This window comes from Molothrus ater, chromosome Z (assembly GCF_012460135.2).
Source record: "Molothrus ater isolate BHLD 08-10-18 breed brown headed cowbird chromosome Z, BPBGC_Mater_1.1, whole genome shotgun sequence".
Lineage (NCBI taxonomy): Eukaryota > Metazoa > Chordata > Aves > Passeriformes > Icteridae > Molothrus > Molothrus ater.
This window is the reverse complement of record NC_050511.2, coordinates 34,290,212-34,316,050: the sequence shown is the minus strand read 5'-3', so window position 1 is coordinate 34,316,050 and position 25,839 is coordinate 34,290,212. Positions and strand designations below refer to the sequence as shown.

The following is a 25,839-nucleotide window of genomic DNA, read 5'->3' as shown; positions in this document are numbered from 1 at the left end:
GTATTTTATTTATAGCCAATTCACAGCTGGCTCAATATTCTGTCATGTTTTGACAATTATTGACATTCTGGAAATAATGTGTCAGCTTATAAGAAGAGTTCTAGATGAGCACTATTGTTTCATGTGTTAGAAGACCACAGTAGAAGTAGTTGGAGAAACCACTATATTCAACAGTTATGAATAAGCAATCCCTTCCTTTCTTGATAATAGGATTCCCAGAAACTGGGCAGGACATCAGAAGTTTACTGTCTCAGTCAAAGGAGATTTTCTGGGGTGCTATAGAGTCCCATAATGGATTCAAACCATTGAAATTCCTCGGGCCTTCCTCAAACCTGTATTTTGTTCAGTACTCTTCCCAGTCCACAAATGGACAATTCTTAAAAGTAAAGATTTTTATTTGCAGTTCTGCTTCTTACTCCAAGCTCCTATGTCTCATAGGAGATGTTGGTGTGCCCTAGGTGTGTCTGGTGTGCTGGATGCCATCTGTCCAGTTCTGCCCACACTCACTGCCTTCCAGACCTCAAGCCGCATCTGCTTCTGTCACACACACTTCTGTGATGTGGAATGGCAGAGGATCTTGAGAAATACATGGTATCACCAAGGGGTTTGGACCTTTGTGATCATAACAGAGTTCCTTTGTTAGTTAAATTGTTCCTTACTTTGATGGGCTCTTTTGGTGTGGGGCTGCTTGTGTCCTGTGCTCTACAAGGCACCAAAGGTGTTTGGGTCAGTTACCATGCGTCACTGCATTATGGCAGAAGTAGCAGAGTTAGCAGTGGTAGTAATAGCACATACTAAAAACTAAGAAAAAATAAGTCTTATGCTTGGGGAAATCATGCAAGTCTGTAAGGCTCTAACTGGGATGAGCATTAGCTTTATTGTACAGGTATTTTATTATTCCAGGCAAAAGGTCATATGAGTTCAGGGAACTGTACAGGAGGGAGGTTTTCCCTCACATAAGTGAAGACTTGTTTGATTTTTAAATGAAACCAGATATGTATACTCAAGGAAAGTACATCCAGCAGGTATGCTAATGTTACATTCTCTGATTTGATTCTGCCTTTGAAACTTTTTAGCTCCTTATAAGAGTTTCTAGATGTTCACTTCCAGTAAAACCTAGAAGCTATAGTAAATTTTGTCCCATTTTCATGAGAATTCAGCTTCAGGAATATGACAGCTGGTAAGTTAAAGAAGAGATAATGTACCATTATCTCTTCTTTCAGTGTGAATAATCTCAACGTGAATTTTTGCAAATAATCTGTGTTCTGGTGTAAATTGTGGAAAATAATGTACACTAAATACTACATTTCACCACTGAATGTTTATTTTCCATAAAAGCCTGAAGTTGAGCATCACTAAAATACTGCAATTAAATATTACATTGTATAATTGTCAAACATTTAACTGACGTCTACATGCAGTGCTTGTGCAGTATTTTGCTTATGTTTCTGATGGCTCACTTTATTAATGCCTAGGACATTATTGATCTAATTATTTATTATTTTTAAAAGCAGAGTCAGAATAAAATGTATGTGTGTAAAATATTCAGCTAGGTTAGTGGTGGCTCAGACAAAAATAATTTGAATCAGTGAGAAATGTAAAATAAAAATTTGCATATGTAAGCCCATGCGTGAGGAAATAATATGAGCAGATGCAGTGCAGCCTACGCAATGTACGTAACTATTGTGTCTGTATCTTTGGAAGTGACAGATTTTAATACCATAAGATTAACTTGAATATCTTGTGTTTTTAAAACAAATACTGCATAGTGGCTCCTCCTGGAATGGTTTCAGGAGTATATCTGAAATTTTCTGTATTATAGAGTAATTTGATGTCTATGCTTTATAAACGTATTTCACCAGAAACCACCTTCTGGTATTTCTCTCTTGTCAAAGGAATATAAGAATGTGCAGGTTCATACATGAAATACAGAGGTTCAGATATAATTTCTGGATTAAATCCTTCATTTGCCAGATGCGTTTTCTGATGCTTGAAAGTTGCAGTAACTTGCATAACATCCTATGAAAGAAATAGTTCAAGTAAGGTGCAACATTCCATTTCAGTCTATATGAGTGAAATTATGATGTACTTACTGAATTAAATATATCATACAATTTACTATACAGTTTCTTCAGTTAAACAATTATCAGATTCACAAGTGCAGTGAAATCTAAATCTAAATCTAAATGAATATTTTTTCTTATTAATTTTCCTACTAAAGCAACACACAAGATAGCAAGCTTCTGTTTCAATATATGCAATTTTCTTTTATCTTTCCTTAGGGCAGTCCACCACAAAATCAGTAGAGTATGGAACGTTTGTTTCGCTCTGCAAAGAGCTGACTGATTTTGTGGTATTGGCTCTCTTCTGATTTCCTACTGCTAAATTTAAAACATTAAACCCAACAATGTTAAATGCCTTCTTGTCTTATTTGCCTGTATAAGGAGTTTCTATACAGCAATTATTAAAATGCAAATTCATGAACAAGTTGTTCTGCACACAATGGTTGGTGTATTTGAGCAGAAGTGGTATATAAAAAAATTGCCTTTCAAATGTTGTTTACATTTAGAGAAAAGTTTAAAACAGACTGTTCTCAAGCATTGTTATTACTTGTATGTGTTTTCAATACAGTGAACATTTCATTTTAGTTCCCATGCTGAAAAGATCCACTTTTTAGTTCTTGTTGGAAGGAAGTTAAAAAAAATCAGGTGGAAAATATAATAGAGCCCTGGAGTCCCCTGGTTTTTTGCATCCTTGTTCCCGGGCCTCTGCTATTCTTTTAGAATCAAGTGGAAGATACTGAGAACAGAAAATCAGTCTGTCTGATTTGCACAAAACCAGTCAACCAAAATTGTAAGTTATATTAGAAAAAACTACATAAGGACTACTGAAAATTTTTCAAGAATGATTTTGGTTTTAATCCAATATTGCATGAGAATTTCAAGTAGTATTTGTTTGTCACTGTTGATCAGGGTGACCTCTTTCTCAGGACCTAGAGAAGGCAATAAATTTTCTTCCAAACAGAAAATTGTGAGTTCAGCATATACTGAACTATGCTGCTATACTCCCCTAAGACATTTTATAAAGCAACAACAATTTTTTCTCATTTTGATTTTTTTTTTAAATTGAAGTTGTTTTCTTTAATAAAAATTTGCACATATGTAAATATTAGTTAATTAGTACTGATAGAAACTTTGTTTACTTTGGCTCCTCCTCAGCTACGTAAAAACGATTTAGTCAGAGAATAAATAAATGCAAACAGGTTTAATTGGTTCCACACATATAAACCTTAGAGCACTGTATAGATTTGCTCAATCTAGTGGAACTGTAAAGACAGATCTGTTCCAAAAGCTTTTCCCAGAAGCCACCAGTTGTCTCCTGAAGCCCCACAGATAGTATAACCTATGCTTACTGCATGTGAAGGTACATTTACTTAGTACAGTAATCTGTTAGTGAAAAAAAAGGTTTTCTCAATCTCTAAATTCTTCAATTTGAACCTTTTTGACTATTTATCAGTATTTAGGGAAAAGTAAAACTGCCTCTCAGCATCCCCAAACAGTAGAAAACTGTGAGCTACAAACTTTGGGATGATGTAATGTGGAGCCTTTTCCTGCCCTCTGGAGTTCATGCTCTCCTGCCTGGTTGCAGATCAGCCTGTGGGGTGCTCACAAAGGGTACAATCCTTGTACTTTTAAAGTGGACATTAAAAAAAGAATTGTATCCCAGTTCTGCCTTTGTTCTTTAAAACATGCGAGTGCATTTTAATTCTCACATTAGGAAATCTCCATAAAACTTTTACTATCTGTTGTAAATAACCCAGTATTTCTTTGGTGCCTTGTCAGTAACAGTGGATAATAATCACTTCAAGGACAGCCACATCAGGAAAATGTTTGAAATGTATCATGTCACCCTGTTATATATGAAGAACTCTTATGAGTAAGGCTACACCTATGTTTGCTTAGTCTTCTACTGACAAGAAGAAAACACTGGTTAAAGAACTTTGAAGCAAAATCCAACAGCAAAGTTACTAATCCCATCTAGGATTCTTAGGTATGGATGGTTCCATAAAACAAAATAGAAGTTTAATTCATCATATATTTGCTAAAATTCATCATAATAACCATAGGAACAGTAATTTAGGGTACTATTTCCTTTTGTTTTCAATTATTTAAACTGTTTGTAAAATGCATTTTGCATTCCATGGTTGAAGTGACCAACTGTCAAGTCAGACAGAAGATAAATACAAGTGGCAGACACCTTATTCTCTCACATCTGGATGGGGGGCCATGTTGTCTTAATAAAGTTATGCAAGCTGTAGTTTTGCTTGAACACTGGACTTTTATGTGTACTTTTAAAAATTTGTGACTCAGTTTGAGAGTCATTGTAAAGCTGAGATACATCTGCATCACTCTCAGTGTCATGCTTGTACAAAGAACACAGCATCTTACATAAAATAAGAAACATATTTCTTTGTCTTACCATGATTCTCACAAAGCGTGGTTGGGCATAACTTGGAAGGAAGTCCTCAACATGCTTATAAAGTCTTTCTCCATTAAAGTTGTGGTATCGTTTAAGCACAATAGCTGCCATCCCTGTTCTTCCTTCATAATCTAAAAAAATAAAAAAATAGTATGACAAGTAAGAGCATATGTGAATGTTTTATTACATTTGGGGGTATTCAATAATATTTAGAACAAATAAATTGATATTGTGAAATATCCATCCTGTTTTCTCAGACATCACTGAGTATAAAGTACATGATATTTTATTTATAAGGTTTATGATATTTTTATTACTTTAATTATTTTATTTATACATGGTATTTGAGAACTTTAAAAGTTACTTTCAGTGGGTTTATTCAATTAAAAAAAGTCACTGATGTCTTTTTATTGGGAATTCTCTGTAGCTGGAACTGCCTGCTAGGTTTTATTCCTACCTGAACAGTGGTAATATAATGACCTAATTAAATCAGAGGGACCATTAATTAAAAAGAGAACCTGAATGCACCCACACAAAGACTAATGCAATACATGGATCTAAACATGTATAAGACTGTACTTGTTCTATATAAAGTTAAATGCCTATTGTACACTGTAAAGACAGTGCTGAGTGCTTTGTACCCCGTCCCACAGAAAAATTTGTCACAAAAAAGGTGATTCCTAGTAAATTACAGGCATCCAATTATGTTTGACGTGCAAACTGAAACAAAACCCTTTTCAAAAATATGTACCAGACATAGTTCCTGCAATCTATTTATTGAAACACAAGAAAAAGATTTAAGTGGAGAAAATATCTGAGTTGGAAAAAATCAACTGCCACAGTTAAATCTGTTCAGAAAAATTAGCAGCCTTGAGGTCTGCCTAAAGGCACTGGAAAGAAAAAAATATGGGTATTCCTTTTCCTGAAAATGAATCTGCTGTTACTGAACTGGTGATATGCTGTGAAGTTTGTTATGGCAATATTTGAGACTCAAGTCAATACAGAAATATGAAATACCATGCTGTCTAGATGTTATTGACACTACAACCAAAAATTGATGTGAATCTTGAGGCATTTTTTTATGTGCTATTTACTGCCTGAGGTAGCAATAACCCTTTCGAGGAGCCCCCATCAGCTCCAACTGTAGATGATAATGAGAGATGCTTTGAACATTAGACTACAGTTTTATTTGCATGCGCTGCATGACTGCCATCTGTTGATCAACCATTCAGATGATGGCCTTTTAATTTTATTTTTATGTATCCTCTTTCCTTGAACCCATTGTGTTTCCCATCTCTGAGTGCTGTATCTTGACAGCTCCTTCTTCATGTGACTAGTTTCTTTTAATACTAGACTTTATTTGCCTCCAAGGGAAATAATGAACAGTTACTCAGCACCACAAGAAGTTTGTCTTCCTCCACCCGTTTTTTCAATGGCTGCATCTTCTGAGAAATTTTTATATTTTGTAGTTTGGTTTCCTACAGCTTTTCAGCATGATATTTTATATTTTTATGAAGCGTCATATATGATTGAGAACATTCCAATTTCAAAAAAAATATGTGTTCTTGGACAGTACTCATAAGATAGTGGTTTCAGACATTATCTTTTAATATACTGTATCTTACCATTTTTCAGATGAAAGCCTGTAGCCTAAGAGAAGTCTTGCATAGTTCATAACTTTGTATTTCTCACTTCATATTTCTCACTTCTGTTACAATTTTTAATTTATCCAAATTTTACTTCCATTCATTACAAAATTTCAGCATGTCATGTTTATTAAATGCAGCATTTTACTGTAACTGAAATTTCAAAAGCTGTAGAAAAGCCTGAATTGCCAAGCTGAAACTACTTATATCTTTACATGTACTTGTGCATGCAGTTGCAAGAACAGAAAAGTTACAGTAAGAAATTACTCTCTTCATTTTCTGTTCTTAAACTATAGGGAATGTCTTACTTTTTACGCTTACACCATAAACGTTAACTTCTTGGACAAAATCCATCATACCAATGATCTCTGCAACTTCTAAAGTGGCAACATTTTCTCCTTTCCACCTGTTGAAAATATTTCTTATATTAATACAGATGTTAGCTCAAATACATGTTTTATCCTATATGTGACAGAGGACTACTTTTAATGTGGGCTACATTCTTAACTGAAGAATCATTTTCTGGTTTAGTGCTATCTTATTTGAAAGCCCAGTGATACAAGAAGTGCCAAATTTAAAAAATTCCAATATGTTGGAGTGCACTTTGGTGGACTTGATTCCTATCCTTAGTGATTTTGTTTAAACAAAGTTGACATTCATCATGTTTGAGCCTGACCTGTGTCATCCAGGCCTGCATATGTGTGATTTCTTCCAAGCTCCATGGATTTACTCTTAACTTTGTGCTATACCTGAAAGTGTCTCCCACCCGGTCAGTGAAGTAGAGGAACCCATCCTCATCCATCACTAGGAGGTCCCCTGTGTCAAGATACACATCTCCATCCACAAACACGTTACGCAGGAGTTTCTTCTCTGAGGCTTCTTTATTTCCAACATATCCAGAAAATGGGCCATCCTCAGTAACTTGAAAAACTAGAAGACCAGGTTTACCTGCAGGCCATGAAAAGGGGAAACATATATAGACATATATATATATATATATATGTATAGAGAGAGAGAGAGAGAGAGAGAGAGGTATATATAAACATATATAGAGTGAGCTATTAAGAGCATAAATTATCATATTAAAAATCCTTTGGAAAGCCACATTGGTTTTATGTGTCTTATTGCTACATTACCTTAGTTCTTCCCTGAACAGAAGAAATGGGTGAGTGGAAAAGGGAACACAAGTTTGCTTCCTTCTCTTCCAAAAATCTGGACCACAGGGAAGAGATCTTTGGAGTGTGTTGTACATCACTTACCTGGTAAAAGCATTTACCCATTGAAAAGATGATTTATCTTTGTTTATCCTTTATGTAGTTAGAAAAGGGTGATGGTAGTCAAACAATATGTGTAGAGGCAAAATATATAGTACCTAAGATTTTTGAGGGCTTTGAGGAGTTCCAGAGGATAGGGATGCTACTGCCTTAGCACTGGTGTGCTGGTGTGACAAAACAAGTCGTAATCCACAATGTGCGCCCCTGATCATCAAGGAGTCTCTGGGGTTTGAAGCACATCCCTACTGGGCATCACTCCTTGTTGCTGCCTAAGTCCTATTTATAACAAGGACAAAACTTCCATTGACTGCACTGGAATTGATTCAGAATGCCCTTTAAACATATTTCTTTTATTATTCCTTATCTGTGATAACTAGTGGCTTTGTTCTCAATGTGCTCCTGATGTTAAAAGATAATTCCATCTTCAAAAAACTTTTATTTTACTCCTTCAGAAGATGTAAGGAGATATTTTCCAACAAATAATTTTCTTCATAGCTGAATTTCTGCATCCTAAATTTAATCCTCTTCATTTTTTTGAACACTCAATATGGAAAATGGAATGAAAGCTCATACTACCTTTCAGAAGAGGAGGTGGCATTGCTGCAAATACAATGCATAATTTATAACAAAAGAACAACCAAACAAAACGGAGTTGCTCTAACCCCAAGTCATTTTTACAGAAGGATCCTCCAGTCCACTTTGTGAATTTACTGTCATTACTATCTTACATTACATCCAGTGACAGCTTCAGAGTTACCTAAAAATATGTGTAATAACCTGCAAAATTTTTCTAGTTGTGTCATGAAATTGGGAATTTTATCAATTTCACTGAGAACACAATAATTTTTTGAGCAGTTTCTAATGTGACTGTAGTGAGGAAGCAAGCTCCTTTCAAGAAAAAAAAAATCTTTTTCTTGATTTGGATATTGTCAGCAAATAATATTTTATCAGAAAAAAATAGAAGATTGCTACTATTTTTTGCTGTACTACTACCATAAAATATATATAATATAATATAATATAATATAATATAATATAATATAATATAATATAATATAATATAATATAATATAATATAATATAATATAATATAATATAATATGTTATATTATCAAATATAAGCAATTTGATTTGATGACCAGTACTACTGTGTGTCATTGAGATCTGACATTATCATAAGCTGCTATCATTTAGGTCATCTGTACAAGCCTCTCTTCTACCTTCAGGATTTTTATCTCTATGATAATTAAATCTACATACTAAAACTAGTGGTGTTAAAGACCTTTTCCCCAGAACTGATAACTTTGACACAGATGGATTCATGCATGAGTACACAGGCACATGAATATTTGATGTGGCTTCGATAAATGCAGTGCTGTCTTTGGTGAGACTCAGTTTTGAGGATTTTTCTCAAGGATATTCTCAGCTAGGAGGCTACCTTATTTTCAGTCTGGGAGCTTCAACTCTTTGAGGTGGAGTATTCCATTTTAAGAAGGATTTTGGAAAGTCTGTGCAACTCTAGGTACTAAAATGATAAATCTGGTTTTGTCACTAATCATAAAAATATGATCCACAATTTGAAATTTTTCTGCTCTTCATCAGAATTTTAAATCTGAAACTTAGAAAGCATCTTTAAACATCTGGCCTCAGAGCACAGCATAGCTGGGAATTACTGTATCTTTTTTTTTTCATTAAAAAAAAAAGGAGCACTAAAAAAATCTGATTTTTCCACGAATAGGAACAAGTTTTTCTCAAGTGAGAATAAAAATATTATGGGTCTCAAATATTACTAATGTTCTTATATGATTTCAATTTTTTATTTTGGGTTAATTTATAAATATTTGGATATATTATTGCATATACTAACAACAGATCTCTGTTGGGATCTATTATCCTATTTTTTCTATTTTCAAGTTCTAGGTGTATATCAAAAATCTGTTGCTTACAGAAAAAGCATCCTCTAAATTGAGTTATCTGTTAGGTAATAGATAACTAATATTTTTCCTTACCTATGGGTGCTTTCTTACACCTTCCATTTTCATCTTTTATAAGTTCTTGTTTCCAGACATCATATTTCAATAACTCAAAAGAATGTAGAAACTAAAAAAAAAAAAAAAAAAGAAAAAAAGCACACATGCATACTTAAAAACACCTCTTTCTTACTAATTTTGTAGATTTGATAAAAATTGCTTTGAATTAATGAATAGTCCCTACTGACTTTTGAAGACTTGAGACGGCCTGAAATAAACTGACAGTATTCTAAGAGGCAACTGTCAGAAAGTGTTTATATCATGATAAGCAATACTAAGTATACATACACAGGTGAGTGTTCATCTCCTTACTGATAAAAAGAAGCCCTTGTCTAAGAGTAGGGTCAGATTCAAATAATTTATATGAAGGATAAAGTGCATTTGATCAAATTGTCAGTTTTGCTTTAAAACTGCCATCCATTTCTAATATTGCCAGAATGCAAATCAAGATGATTCTCTGACAAAAAAAATTCCAAAATAAATTTACAGACATCTCAAAAATTACACCAAACAGATGCAAATGGAAACTTTCAACTTAATGACCTGATTAGTCTTTCCTGCCTCAATTCTCCATCCACATGGTTAAGATTGCTAGAAGATTGAAAGTCTTGCAGAGTTGTTATCATCATCATGCCAAGGCATTTTTGACATCTCAGATATAAAGCAGAAATAATTTGGAAGTCATTAATCTGGTCTTGATCTTAACTGATCTGAATCTTTAGCACTGTTTAAATAGTATTTCATTGTAGTATAATGTTCATGATTCACAGAAACTGTACAAATTGGAAAAGCATTTGAGACTGTCAAGGTGTTTTTATGGTAGAAACACAGAGAGTTTAAACAGTGGTTGTATATGTAAAGGTATAGCTTAGATATTAACATTTTTCTCCTCTATTTGCTGAGAATTTTGGTATTTTTTTGTTTTGCTAATCTTTTTTCAGAGAAAATGTGATGCTAGTTTTAATGAATGAAGATGCAGCCAAAGAACAAATTTGTATAAGTTTGCTTTGGAATATCTATCTCCTGATTCATACAAAAAGTAAAATCAAAACTAGTTTCTGGCCTCATCGTGGGTTTTCAGGATGATTAGTAAACTTTAATAAGAATTGTCATTACCCAGTCCTTTGGGTAGTCACTTCTATACAGACAGTTTGGGGTTTTTAAAATCTATTTTAGGGGAAAAGTTGGGTACACGAGTTTCTATGTACTCATTGTGTATATTGACTGTGGCTTCAAAATATATGTATAGAGAATAGAGTCAAGGAAGTGGCTAAGAATAAGACTTCTGTTTTCATGAACCAATTATTATTATTATTGTATCTGGAAAGAAGGAAGCATTTTCTTCCTTCCTGTTCTTTATGATTTCTGCCTTTCCCATGCCTTTTAATATTTTTTAAATTATTGTATGGTTAATTGGTTGATTGGTTGGTTGATTTGATAATCCTTACCTTTGAGAAGATGCCAGCACGGCCCACTGCTCCTATTTTATTAGTATAGTTCAGGAAACCAAGACTTCCTTCTGTGGACCCATAGAATTCAAATATTTTAACTGGGCCAAACCTCATCAGAAACTCTTTCCATACAGAAGGTCTAATACCATTTCCAAGGGCAATGCGCACTTCATGAACTCTGTCCTCTTCTTTCTGTGAAAGTGAAACAAAAAGAAACATCCTGTAGCTGGGAAAAGTGGATCTAAATACCTAAAATTGATCTAATACTTTCTAACAGAACAATTTTCATTTGTGAACTGCCACCTTGACTAAAATACTTCACAGAATGGGTTTTTTGCTGTTGTTGATTTTTTAAAATAAAACAGAAAAGCATAAGAAATCTTGGTCTGAGGTTGAGGGGTTTTTGCAGGGTGAAAATTTTATTTCTGTAATTCTTTGAATTTTTACTTATGAACTCTATAAAGAGAATGTATATTAAAAATTTTAAAAGATTTTAGCTGTAAATAAATGGATTTTAAGGAAGTGCCATTTCCCATAGAAGTTCCTTTCCCACCAAAAAGAGAAGTTTTCCTGTATCAACAAAATTGTGCCTTAGAAAACATTTGTGATACACAAAGGTTGATTCTTTTTGTAATTATACTTTTGTAGAAAATTTTGCACATCTGCCATGTTCCTTATGGAACCTGAAAAAGCAGCAGAATAACTCAAAGCTATAATAACTCATATTATTAGGTTCATTTTTAATCTTAAATCCAGATTCATCAAAAGATTATAATAAAATCTGCAGTCAAAATGTAGTTGCTAATGTATTATTGTTACATATTAGTGATGCAATTATTGTGGTAAACTATTCAAAAGTTTACTTACATAAGTGCTTTTGGCATAGGAGCAGACTGCTCAGCCCCCTGCCTATAGGACTGCAGTCAAGAGTCTCAGAAGCCCCCACTTTTTTGGAGGTGTAGTTGGGATTGAGTAATTAAGTTACTGTTATGGCTAAATGTCAGCAGAAAATAAACTTATTTCAGGTCAACAGGAATGGTTTCTTCAAATCAAATAAATGGTTGTTTTGGTTTTGTTTCAGTGCTATTCCAATCTTTAAAACTGTAAAATTATGTTTGATTTCTAAATAATATTAGGGTGATTTAAAGACAGAACTTTGCCTTGTAATTGCACTGAAATGTTTTAGCAGAGTCCCAAACTTTTGACTTTCAAAAACATTCACATAAATGTGAATAAAACATAAAATTGTTTTGTGAACTATGCAGACAACATCATTTGATCCAGAACTGCATTTTATGGCAGATAAATTATTTGCCACAACAGGATCAACTGTAATGCAGACCAAACCTCACTGTTAAACACAGAAATGAAACTGGAGTTTGATATTCCCTGCTTCTGCCTAATCAGATGTGTTTTCTTTTGCAATTTTAATGATAACTCTGAAGGAATAAATGGTTTTGGTCACATGTATGTAATCCCACTCAATTTTAAACCAGCTGGGACGCTGACTGGGAGACTTCCTTCATGCATAATGTTGTCTCTTCTTCAACACTTTGTCTTCAGGATGAAACTATGGGTTTTGATTTTTTCCCCAGTGTATTTTGTGATACTGTAAGACTTGAAGTAAAACTCAAGAATTTGAGAGATTACAAGCAATAGAAGAAACTGTTATTCTTACCTTGGTTCACGTCTGGTTCAACAGGTGTGATCTGCAACATTTCCCTGAACTACCTTGAATTTTAAATGTCTTTATTTAAAAGTTACCTGGTTCCCTTTAAAAACATTCTTTGACATACTCAGTCACAGAGTTTCTGTCCACATGAAGAAATCCCCAAGTGCCTCCTAGTTTCCAAATCCATGCTATTTCTCAGTTTGTGAGGCCTGGGCATGCTCAGTGAAAGGAGGGAAGGACAGACACCCTGTGCATGATGTAGAGCATACTCCAACAGGTCCCTCATGTTCAGTCCTAGTCCCAAACCATACCAGACCTATTACCCTGCATGGGTTTCTTTCAGTGTAGATGAACCTGTACAGCAGAGGTTAGATATTATATATGTATATAACATCTGGTTATATGTTATATGTGGTCATAGTCTAGTAGGATATGTAATGTTGACCGAGCTCCTGATGTACCTCATCCACTCCTGTTAGCAACCTCACCTTCCTCAACTCATCCAGGCCATCTCTGGTTTTCCCTCTTACCAGTTGCCGGTTAAGTATCTGTTTCTTCTTGGTTAAATTTTTGTTATTGAGTCAAGAAAATATAGTTCTCATTGCTTTTTCCTGCAGGAGAAACCTTTATACAACTGGTTTGGCCTAGCTAATTATTCCTTTGCGTTTTCCTGATCCATGCACTACTGATACAGTAGTTGCTGTTGGCCAGGCCTGAGTTCTGTTTCAGGCTTGTTTGAATAGGCTTGAGCTCTGGCCAACAGCTATCCTTCCTGTACCCTTTAGTACTTTTTGTCTTTGATCCCTCTCCTACATCCAGACCACCCAATAATAAGATTCTGTTCAAACCAGCTGGAGAATTCTTTCAGGTATTTTCTTGTTCCTAGTCCTTGCATTGATCTCTGACCAATAACATTGGAGATCATTTGAACTTTGTGCTTGCACGTGAGGCTTTCTGAGGTATATAGGAGTACTTCTTGTCACCTCCCTTCAGTAATATCCTAACTACGAAGCATAAAATTAAAAAAATTAACCAAGCTTTCCCAAAAATCAACCAAGCTATCATTGAGAAATGAGAGTTGCAACTTAGTAAGCATTTTCAGACTTGTCATTGTTTGACATTTTACTTTGTTCCAAACCCGATCATGATCTTTAGGACTGCTATCTCAGGGGGGACCAAGATTTTGCACCACACTGTTAGTATTTTGGCTTCATAGAGATTCATCCATCATCATATATACAGGCATGTAAGAGAGTGTGCTTTTGGAAGACCTCTAAGAAAAAGACTTAAACTAATAAAAACTCATTAATCAGTTTCAAAGTTAAAAATTAACCATCATCCATTAAATACTGAACATAATAGGTCACTCTTGATAAACAATTACTTTGGAACAGAGCACTGAAATTGTTAAATCATTCAATCTGGTATGAACTCTTTTTGGTCATCGTGAATGCTGAAGCTTTTACAGCTTACACCATTTCCTGACTGACCTGTGACTTCTGGTCACTCAGATGAAAAGCCAACAAGCCTGGCTTTGCAGAGGCACTTCTGTGAGTGTCGGGGTATGTGTCCTATTTGTCACCACTGCATTTGCTGGTCTAAACTTGATTGCTAATGGTAATAGCAAGGAACACAAGACACAAGGAACGCTGTAAAAAGCTATCAAACATTGAAAATACTATGCTGTTCAGAAATGAGTGAATCTATCTGACTTTCAGATTTGCTATATCTTAAAGCTGCATTTGCAAATGGAACTTACACAGGGCTGATTGCAGAGATAGCGGCAGAGTTCTCCTATATATAAAAACATGGTAACATTGTATTTCCTACAGTCATTCCAAAACTGTCTCGCAGAAAATTTCTTCTTCAAAACACAGGTCGCTCCTATGTGATGAAAACAGGTAAGAAATTTCAAAATAACCTTTAAAATAAACCCCTTGTCTTCTACCACTATTTTAACCAAAAAAAAAAGAGAAAAAGCTTGTCATTCTCTTAATTCAGTTAATGATAAATTCAGCTTATTAAATAAATTGTAAGCTATTTCCAACAGGATCCGTCTGTTAAATGAAACCTGCACAATTAAGCCTTGTTTCTTTTTCTGAGTAGTAACTAAAAACTTAGAGTAACAGAAGCAACAGAAGCAAATCTTTTAATGATCACTCATTGTTAGGAATAGGTCACAGCCTAAACATTTTGTTTCTGACAAGATCATGAACTAGTTTAACTCTGAAAAAAGATCTTGGAATGGAGGAAATTGTAGCTCACAGCTTCTCTATTTGTGTGACAAGTGGTGAAAAGGAAACGGGCTGTCTTTGTTGTTTCCATTTCATTCCCCTTTTTCTGTTCCTTGACAACTGAGAATCAAAACTATTTTCTTTTCTGTGACCCTGATGTTCTTTTAGAGCTTTCAATTCCAAAAGCCACTTCATTCTACCCTCTCATATCTGCCACCCTATCCCTTCCTTCACTTTAGGAGGGACGTTGAGATGCTTGAGCGTGTCCAAAGGAGAGCAACGAGGCTGGTGAGGGGCTTAGAACACAAGCCATATGAAGAGCGACTGAGGGAGCTGGGGTTGTTCAGCCTGGAGAAAAGGAGACTCAGGGGTGACCTTATCACCCTCTTCAACTTCCTGAAGGGTAGCTGTGGTGAGCTGGGGGTCGGTCTCTTTCTCCGGGCAACAACAGACAGAACAAGAGGACACAGTCTCAAGCTGCGCCAAGGGAGATGCAAGCTAGAAATAAGGAGGAAGTATTTTACAGAAAGAGTAGTCAAATACTGGAATCATCTACCCAGGGAGGTCGTGGAGTCACCATCCCTCGAAGAGTTTAAAAAAAGACTGGATGTGGCACTTGGTGCCATGATCTAGTTGAGGTATTAGAACATGGGTTGGACTCGATGATCTTAAAGGTCTCTTCCAACCTAGAATTTCTGTGATTCTGTGATTTCTGTGATTCCTAAGTGTTGTCAGTCAAAAATTTACAAATTTCTATCCTTTCAAAAATTCCTTTTTGTCCAAGTCCTGTTTGTCCTGTGTGAGGTTTCCCAGGGCCTTCCAAATTTTGAATCCCTTCTATTCCACTTTTCCCATCTTGCCTTTATTTTGAAACCTTTCTGAGTTCCTCCTTTATTTTGAAACCTTTCAGAGCTCTGCAGCCTCACCCTCCTCAAAGCTTTGTCATTCAAATCCCAGACTCCCAGATCTCTAGCCAAACGCCTAAGAAAGACGTTACCCTACATTTTCTGTTCCAAGAAAATTCATAGTCTCAAACCTCTTCATACACTCATTTTCCCATCCCAGAAACACATTGTGTTTCTGTTAGGCAGAAGCAGTTTTGCCAGCAGTTACTGTAAGCCAGCATGCCTGTCTGCCTTGTTCCTGAATAAACAAAACAGTGAAATGTCTTTTAAAGCATTCCAGTTATATACTTAGCATGCCAAAACCCAGCATCTAGGCAAGACACTAATGACAGAAAAGGAGGATGCACCTGGGAAATATCTGGTTGCCAGCTCCCTACAAATAACTCCCACTATCAAATTTAGAAGGGGAGATTTTGTCCTTTTCCCTATTTTTCACTTTAATATGATGAATCTAACTCTGTAGTTCTTACTCAAATAAGAGACTGAAAAAACTCCACAAAACATTTAGTCAATCTTATTCTGAAGGTTGGGCTTCCACAATGCATTTGTATCTTCGGACACTAAAAATCAACCACAGATGCCTATGTGAATGCCTTTACAGACTTTTGGCATAGGGTAGAAGTATGATTTCAGGTTAAACTTACAGAATATATGCAGTGATGCTAACAATACACAGACTTCAAGTCATTTTATGCTGGATTTATACAATTATTAGTGTCTGTAAAACTATGCATATACCTTAGATATTGTCTGCAAACGGGGGAGGTGATAAAAATGATAAAATTACAAAAGGCTTTTGGTAAACATAATATTTGAGTTACCAAGCAGTTATTCACCTAATACTAACATGTTATAGCCTTGTCAATTTAATGGAACTTCACTAGAAGGTAAATATTACCTAACTGAATGCATCCACTGATGCCAAGAAGAGAAGCACTGATGTGGTACAGGGGAAGAGTGACATATATAATATCCTGAGAAACTGCACCACACTGAGTCAATGCTAAGGAGGCAGCCAGAGTTCTGCGGTGAGTGATGATAGCAGCTTTTGGGAAACCTGTCAAAGGGAAAGAGCAAATAACTACAAATGTACTGCATACATTAATAATTTTGCTGAAGTAGAATTATGATGGGAATGTATACAGGGAGAATTCTCGTCTTCTGAGTCTTTGTCCTATGCTTTGCTGTTTTATGATTATATCTCCTTAGTCTCTCAGCTCCTACACTCTTTCTGCCTGTAATTCTATTTAAACAGAATTATAGAGTAGTTAGGGTTGGAAGGGATAATGTAAAATGTATTCCCAACCCCCCTGTCATGTCTATTTCATCTGCGGGACAAAGATGTCTGACACCTTCACAGGCATGTGCAGGTCAAATATACATACAGGTTTCCCTTGCCAGAAAGTGAGAATGGGAAAACATCTGGAGAGCCACTGTGTCACTCAGCTTCTACTTGCAATAGAAATAATTTCTATGAAGTTGTTTGGATTGGCTAGTGGATGGATTTCCCCATTCTTCCACTCTAAAAATAACTCCTATTTCAGAATCAGAAGCAGAGGTTCCACTGTTCTTCCTTTCTGAGCAACTCTTAGAGACTGACTTTATTTGCTTTACATTCAAGAAATTAATTTCAGCCATGGAGTATCTATGTAGAAGTTCAGTAACTGAAATTACACTATTGTGTAATTTCAAAAACACTTTAAAGTGTACTGTGCTTCTAAATAAATCAATCCTCCCTGCCTTAATTTGGAAATTCAAGTTCTGTCTTTTTGCTTAATTTATACTGCCTTAATTTTCAGATGTGCAGCTGTACTTTGTTAGTACACATCCTCACCTGTACTTCCTGATGTGAAGATATGCAGAGCTGTGTTTCTTATGTCAGTGACAGCTTTAAGATGAGATGGAACAGGATTATCAGGCACTTTGTCTAGTTTGTCTAGTAGGGTGTGAACATGCTGGAGAGGAGAACTGGCGCTCATCAGCCAGACAGCAACATTATTTTCCAAGAGATTCAAAATAAATTCTTTCTCTATTGATCCTAAACAATCTGCCAAGTTAAAACAAACAATCAAACAAACAGAAAACCCATGGTAATTTTTAAAATAAATACAACTGCAGACCTGATTACTAGCATTGAAATGATATATCATACCACTGTATAAACCTACCACAGCCATAGGAGGGCTAACCTGCATACTGGACAGTGAAAAAATCATCATGATGTTCAATTTCCCTATATTTCTCATGTGGCTTTAATTGCAATTGATAAAACACCATGAACTTAGTTGATGATGCCAGTATATAGGATTTAATTTAATCACATTTGTTCCAAATGTGTATTTGGTGCATATACCAAATAGCAAACCACATTTGGTGCATATACCAAATAGCAAACCCTCACAGATTCATATGGAATTATGGTAGTACTGTCAACCTGTATAAAAGATGGAAAAACAGGAGTAGAATATAAATAAATTGCCTAGTGTTGCATAATGTGCCATAAACAGAGATGAAATTTCAGCTGCTTACACTGTAAGCTTTGCTTCAAGCAATGCTACCTTGGGATCACTACTTAAAGTAGTTATAAAGTAACATACATTTTTATGCAGGTATTTTGACCTGAAGGAAATCACAACTACAAAGGGAATCTGTGTCTTCCTGTAGTCAGTGAAGTTTTATATTAGCCACATAAATGAATAAATAAAAATGGAAATGAAATTGTGCTAAAGTATTTTCCAAGGCTATTTCCTTGCTGATGCATGATTATTGCTCCTGATACCTTGTCCTTGGAGAATTTCAGATTTAAGCTTTTAATTCTACTAATTAATTGCATGGGCTTATTCTGTGTTTATACGCTTGAAATGTAGACTTTATGTCTTTTCTCTCCTTTTTAGGCAACACTGTCTCTTTCCTTAACTTGTCCCCTCCTTTTCTTCCCTTCTTTTAGGTGTTTGTATATATAAAGAGCTTACAGCTCTGAAGAGCTCTGATTTTCTATGTTTGATAGAAGCAGGAAACAGTAGAAAGTGAGCAGTGAGTGAAACACAACACAGAACTTACCTTCTCCTATGACCAGTGCTTTTGCTGCGCATGTATTAATGCAGTGCAGGAGAGATCTTGAGCGGATATTGACGTTGAGAAAGGCCACGATGAAGCCCAGCTTGGCTAGCCCGAACCAGACATGGATGAAGTCAGGTCCATTACCCATCAGCAGGGCCACAGTGTCACCTTTTTTCAGATTCCCATAGTGCAGGAAGGCCTGTGCTACCCTGTTACTCCTCCTGTCCACGTCCTGGTAAGTGTACACCATTCCTTCATAGATAAGGAATGGCTTGTGGGGATTTTTTTCCACTGATTGCCTGAAAAGGTCAGTTATGGAGAGAATTCCATTTTTTGCCCACTTTTTTACTGTTGCCTTTGACCTCTTCCATCTCAAGAAATAGATCAGGTCTGCCCAGAAATAGGGGAGAAAGATCTTCAGAGAGACACACAGCACCACTATTCCTCCAGCAACTGTTGAAATCCACGTGCATAACATGCTTGGAGCTGGGCAATAATAGATTTAGTGATCTCAGACATATAAAATACATACATTATAATAATTTACACTGAGTTTTATGACATAGACTGGAAATTAACAAGCTAATTACAATTCCAGCAGTTAATTTGAGAACTGTTAAAAATATGTTATTGGGATTTACTAGAATAAAAAGACCCACAAAAAAGAAGGAATTTAAGAGTAAATAAAGGATTGTGCAGGATTTTAAACTTGTAATCAAAACTATGTCTAGATTTTTTTACTGTCCCATGGCAAATACTAGAAAAAGGTGAAAACAAACATGCCAGGCACATACTATCATATGTATAATATGTTATATACCATATACCTGTAAGATTCACCAAATGTTGTTCTTTGCTGCCTAAGTTATATTTTCTGGTCTGATAGAAATTGAGACCATTTGAGACCAAAAGTTTGAACAGTCTAATCAACAGACTGTACATACACTAATTGCAGGCACCATACTCTGAAACTTCTGCATCTACTGAACTTTCCAGTTTTCATCATAGGATTTTCTGGCATTTGCAATAAATGGTGAATAATAACTTTGCAATATTTATATTATTTACATTATTTACAATAGCATCCTGCAGTCTCAAATGAAATCATGCACAAACACAAACTGAAGTTTGGAAAACAACCTTTATAGCATAACAATTATTAATTCTGTAAGGTGTTTCAGGCAAAAATTAATTGTCATATTTTCAAACAGTCATAGGGAAGAAGTTTTGAAGATCATACAAGATCCTTAGAGCATAATATAGATAGCATTGATCAGTCTCCTTTTTAAAGTTTCAGCCATGATTACTACAAATATTTGAAATGTCTTATGTGACAATCTAGGATTCAGGAACCCTTCAGAAATCTGAGAAGCTTTTCTAAATGGGATGACCTCCACTCTGTAGTTTAGAAATATTTTACTGACAAGCTGTACTTTTGTTATATTCCTCAAGCTTGTTTACATTTTAAACAATATTCAATGAATATACTTGCAAAATTCAGGGGAATTCTTGCAGAAAGCAAGATCTTGTATGTACCATAAAGCATATGAAATGTATTGGTAAAAGAGCAGCTTAGAAATTAAAGCATCACGGCATTAATTGCACATAAACATACAAATGAAGTTAAAGCATGTGAGGTACAATGTTTTAATGTTCTAAACAAAAATTCTAAACCCATCAATTTCTGAAGTCTTCAATTTGTAAAGAGACATTTTTAGTTACCTTGAAATCTTCTTGATTACACTGTGTTACCTCTCTGGCCAAATGTCTCATCTTTCTATGTTAAGAAACAATTGAAGTAGCTGCAAGTTTATTCTTACAATAGAAGTGCCATTAAAAGACCCTCTGTTTTAGCTCATATGGCTCCTCTACTGCCTTTCTGCCTTTCTCAGAATGTTATTGTTCAATGACCAAGGGCACAAACAGAAGACCTCCTGAGTGTCATGGCTTGTCTATGACTTGGAAACCTTTGCTCAGCTTTCTTTGCCACATGCAAGCATGCAAGATTCACTGAAATGAATCAACCAGTAAATTTAGCTACAGGCAAAGTCAAATTGGCAGACTTCATAAACTGAACCAATAAACACATAATCTTAAGAGAAAATAAATAAAAGGGATGATGATGTTAGACTACGTTTCAGCCCAAGCTTCTTTTAGCATTCTTACATTACTTGTATTATCAACATAGCCATGGTGTATAAGTAAGAATTCAAAGTAAAAATAAATAGAGGGAAAAATAAGCAGGCTACAGGGAAAAAAAATTTAGTCCTCAAAGCTGTGTCAGGATTAGTTTTGGTTCACCCTTTTCACACTTGAATGCGATTGGAAATGCCCTTGTTTTAGAATTATTTGCGCAAAATAATGTTTATGGAGCGGAAAATAAAGAAAATTAAAGGGAAAAATAAGAACATATAGAAAAGGAATGAATTTTAGGAAAGAGTGACTATTGTGAAAGAGCATGCATCTCTCTAAGAGAGATTACAGTCCTACAGCCAGCTGCAGTGCAGAAATCATACTGTTGTCACCTGCTGTATGCCTGGAATGAAAAGCCTGATGCTTGCTTTTGACTGCAGTATTCTGGCAATACCACCAAGCTTGCCTTCGATTATTGCTTGAAAGGTTTCTCCAAAGCATTCACAAAAGTACATGCACAGGAAATTAAATTACACTCCAAATGAAGGGGCTGCTCAGAACAATGAAATGTTTTATCAAATTTAGGCAAATTCAAAACACTTTGGAAAAAAAAAATCACGCACTGTGATAAGTAGGTCTTGATTTTGCTGTAAATGCAAACCAGTTGTTTCCAAGGAGGAATTAAATGCATGCTTAATTTGCAGTCTAACCAAACCTTTTGTATCCTTCTCACAATATCAGGTACTAAGTTACTGTCAAGTTCTGGCATGGTTTGGTTGTTTGGTGCATTTGGGTTTTTTAGAGGCTGTGTGTCAAAGTATGAAATCTGATTCTGCTATCTCTTATTTGCATTATTTTCACCAAGTTTCCATGAAGTGGAGTTTTTTTGCATGTGTATCGAGATCTTTATCTCAGCATGGTTATAAATAAACTTAGTCCATAAAGAATTACAGAATCATAGATGGTTTGGGTTGGAAGGGACCTAATTTCAGCCTCCCTGCCATGGACCACCTCACATTGGACCAGGTTGCTCAGAGCTCCATCCAGCCTTGGATGCTCTAAGATATTTTCTCATGTTGTCTTTGGTAAATTTACTCTGAAGTCTTGGAAAGTGCAATGGAACAATTATCTTAAAATAACTTGATTAATTCCTTTAGCCTGATTTTAATTAATGTGCAGTCTGGTTATTTCCAGTCCTTAGTCTTAATCTGTTTATCTGTTGAGAGCATTCTATGCCAAAGAAGTATTAATCCAATGGAAACTGACTGCCAGCTCTTCTCAGTTGGAACTCCCTTTCTCTTTGCCTGGTTCTGATGTGGCATTATTCTGTTAAAGCAAAACAGGACAACAGAGCTGTCACCTGAGACACAGGCTATGACATGTCTGCAGCTTTGCTTGCACAAGAAGGGTAACTCTGGGAGACAAGGAATGTACTGGAGAGAGCAATAGCACAAAAATCATTCAGTCATTTAAAGGTCCAGCAAGACTATCCAGACATGTTCTCCAGTCCCAGGGGAATGTAAACAGCCCTGTGTGTTGGCCTCTATGCCTTCATGTCCTAGCTCTCCAAGCCACCTGAGATGTCTCTGAAATACCTGAGAAACAAAGACTTTCTGTAACTGCCCTCATAGTTAATGCTACAATGACCTTGAAACTGCTTACAAGACTTTCTTTCGTATGAGCTTTGCAAGATGGAAATAGTATTTTGAAAGACTTAGTGTTTTGAGCAATTGTCACACAACCTATCCTTTGAAATTTGCAAGCACAAGATTTCAATTTAATTAATTGAAATTGGTCACCAAACTCACTAGGTTTGGTTTGTCATGGCTTTTTTGTTCCATAGAGTCAGAAAGCAGGGAAAAGCAGGGTTTTGTTTACTTACTCTCTCTGGTTCCTTCGTCCTTTTTTTTTCTTTTCAGCTATTCCTCTGCAATCACAAGGATTGAAAACATCTCCTTTTAATGAGAACTGATATTTTAAAGTATTTGTTAAGTATTCTTAACTATCTTTTTAGAAAATGAAATAAAATTCAAAAGGAAGTAGTCAGTGGTATCAAAATATACAATGGACTATTTTTCATTATTTTCTGGCAACCACGTGAATAATGACAAACAGGGAAGGTTTCTAAATACAGAGAGCCCAAGTATTTACCAAGAATTATGGTAAGAATTTTGTCTTCCAAGTAATTCATCAGCTTTGTTTCAGTGAAACAACATGCTACCTTTGCTAAAAGCAATCTAACCAATAGGCAGCAAAATCTGAGTTTTGAAGATCACCATATAATTAGCAGGAATAGACTGAGATGTTTCTCTGATTGAAGCAGAGCTTCAGAAAATTTTAATGCAAGCAAAAAAACCGATATCTCTAAATTGACTTCTGATGATGCACTGGACATTGTTTTATGTAAAATAAGAAATTACCTTTAAAGAGAAGCCAATATTATAATTCAGCCAATTTTATACCCAGTTCTTTTTCCAGTATCTGAATGATAAAGGAAAGCATTTGCTTACCAACCTTTTTTCCTGTGTATGCTGATTAATGTCCTGTATGCAATTAGATCATTTCTGCCCCTGTGTATCCCTTGCAGCAAGGTTGCATGGGTTGTCTGAAAACGTTTGTTTAGTCAGAGCAGATGCTCTCTTGAAGCTCCACACCTAGAGTGTGTTACTGGTGACTGCCTGCCTAGACATACAGGTAAAGACTCCTTTCTGTCCCCTGGATATCACAGGTCCCCAGCTCTGTAGCTCCTTGCTTTGCAGCTGTCTTGAAGCATGTGAGTGAAAGGGAATCGGACACTGTATTTTGGAACAAAGTGTATTTGCTGTCTGTATTGAGAGTTAATTGTTAAAAGATTAAGAAGTCAATTATGCACTGCTGGTTTATATTCTGTTGAAATTACTGTTTCAGTGCAATAGAAGCATCTTAGTGATGTTTCCATATGCTCCTAAATACAGTATATACAGTACACAGAAAACATGGCTGTAACATTTTCAACATTGTCATGTAGTCTATGCAACAGGAACAAAAGCCTTTTATGATTAACACATTTTTAAAGTTTAGTCATGCAAATATACAAAAAAATTATTTACATTCTTATTATACAATGTAAATACTGAAAAAGGACACTATATTAAGTGGCACTGGCAGTGCACTTGATTGAGGAAGTAGATAAGGTTACATTAATGAAAATACACACACTGTTGACTGACCGTTTAAATCATGTGAACCAACGTCCTAATTTTTGAAACTCAAAAGTACAAGCTAGACAGCTTTTTAAAAGGTTGTTGAATACATGTGGATTGCTTGATTCCTGTTTGTGTATTTTAGACTTTTTATTAGACATATCTTTTATATATATATGAATATTTCCTGATGCATTATTATGGCATTTAGTTATTAGAAAATCTATCGGCCTTTACTTTTCTCTCTCTTTTTTTTTTAATGCATAGTAGCTCACATTATTTAATTAGATTAGAATGCATCACATTATTTAATTAGATTAGAATGCATTAGTTAAGGTTGTGGATTTTGTTTAATTCACATACTACATACATATTTTATTTTGTTTACTCCATTTGGAGGACATAATTTTGAGCTGGTAATACAGCACCCTGGCACTTTATGGAAAGACTGGGCTATCATCCTGATTGGAGAAAAAGATTAAAGACACTGTAAAGGGAAGAAGATTACTATGGAGCAGATAGCCTGAAAACATGACTCATCTGTTGAAGAACATGAAGAAAATGGCTTGGAGGAAGGGTCAAGCAGAGGGAGGATTTGGCTTCTTTCTAATAATAAAAATAGTGTTTTGTGATTTTGTTACTGTTTTTGTTTCCTTGTGAATAAATTATTTTAAACGTTATGGTTTTTATCCTTGAAAACAAGGACAACATTGGGAAGTAAAAAGTAAGGCTAAGAAGACAGAAGGATTTCAACTGAAAAAGAATCAGCAGAAGAGAAAGAATTTATTCTGTAGCATAATGGCTTTGAGTCTTTCCTAGCAGTCCTAGATTTCAGTCATTTACCTAGTAGCAGAAACTGGACTTGTATCATACATTCCAGAATGTGTCCTGCAGATGACTAACAAACATAAGTAAAGCAGAATTGTGCTACCTTCCTTATTTTCCTATTTAATATCTCCAAAATGAAATTATTAGACTAGATTCTTCACATAAATTCTTTCACAGAATCACACAAAGGTTGAGCTTGGAAGGGATCTCTGGATGTCATCTTGTTTTCTGGTTCAGCAGAGACAGCTAGAACCACTTACCCAGAATCATGCCAAATCTGCTCTTCAATATTCTTTCTCCTGTCACAGGACACTGCTGGAAAGAGCCTGGCTCCATCTTCTTTGCAGCATCCTTTTTAGGACCTTTTAGGTTCAGGCCTTTTTGCAGGTTGATCAGATCCTCTCCAAACCTTCTATTCTCCAGGCTGAACCAGCCCAGCTTGCTCAGCCTATCTTCCAAGGAGAGATGCTTCAGTCCCCTGATGATCTTCATGGCACTTTGCTGCCCTCTGTCCAGCACGTGCAGCTCTCTTGTACTGGAGAACTCAGAACTGAATGCAGTGCTCCAGGTAAAGGATCAGCCTCTTTGTCCTGCTGGCAAAACTCCTAAAGCAGTCCAGAACACCATTAGTGGCAAGGGCACATTGCTGGCTTATGATCAGCTTGGTGCCTGGCACAATCTCCAGGGCTTTGGCTGCAAAGCTGGGTGTCCTGCTGGATAGCTGAACGTGCAGATGCCTGGGGAGGTCTGTCCTCAGGGGCAGGATTTTGTGCTTCCCCCTTGCTGAACTTTTTGGGCTCCTGGCCTGGCAGAGTATGGCCCTGGGGAGGATGCAGAGAGAAGTTATGACTATGTGTAGGAGGGATCTTGTTGCTGCTATGATGCCTCAGGTTTTAGCTTTTATATTTTTCAGATTCTGTTCTGCTTTATTATGTAAGTGTAGGC

At 35.8% G+C, this 25,839-nt stretch overlaps 1 protein-coding gene across 1 annotated transcript; it reads right to left on the bottom strand.

Moving 5' to 3' along the window:
- Positions 1-1,842: 1,842 nt before the first annotated feature.
- On the bottom strand, positions 1,843-25,386 carry LOC118699631 (long-chain fatty acid transport protein 6-like). The gene is made up of 11 exons (XM_036403729.1): positions 25,155-25,386; positions 18,752-19,204; positions 17,526-17,738; positions 16,590-16,748; positions 14,312-14,436; positions 10,878-11,072; positions 9,409-9,499; positions 6,875-7,073; positions 6,434-6,531; positions 4,480-4,610; positions 1,843-2,019 (listed from the first exon to the last, which is right to left on the bottom strand). The coding sequence occupies exons 1-11, from the start codon at positions 25,384-25,386 to the stop codon at positions 1,843-1,845; spliced, it is 2,073 nt and encodes a 690-aa protein (XP_036259622.1).
- Between the last annotated feature and the right edge of the window lie 453 nt (positions 25,387-25,839).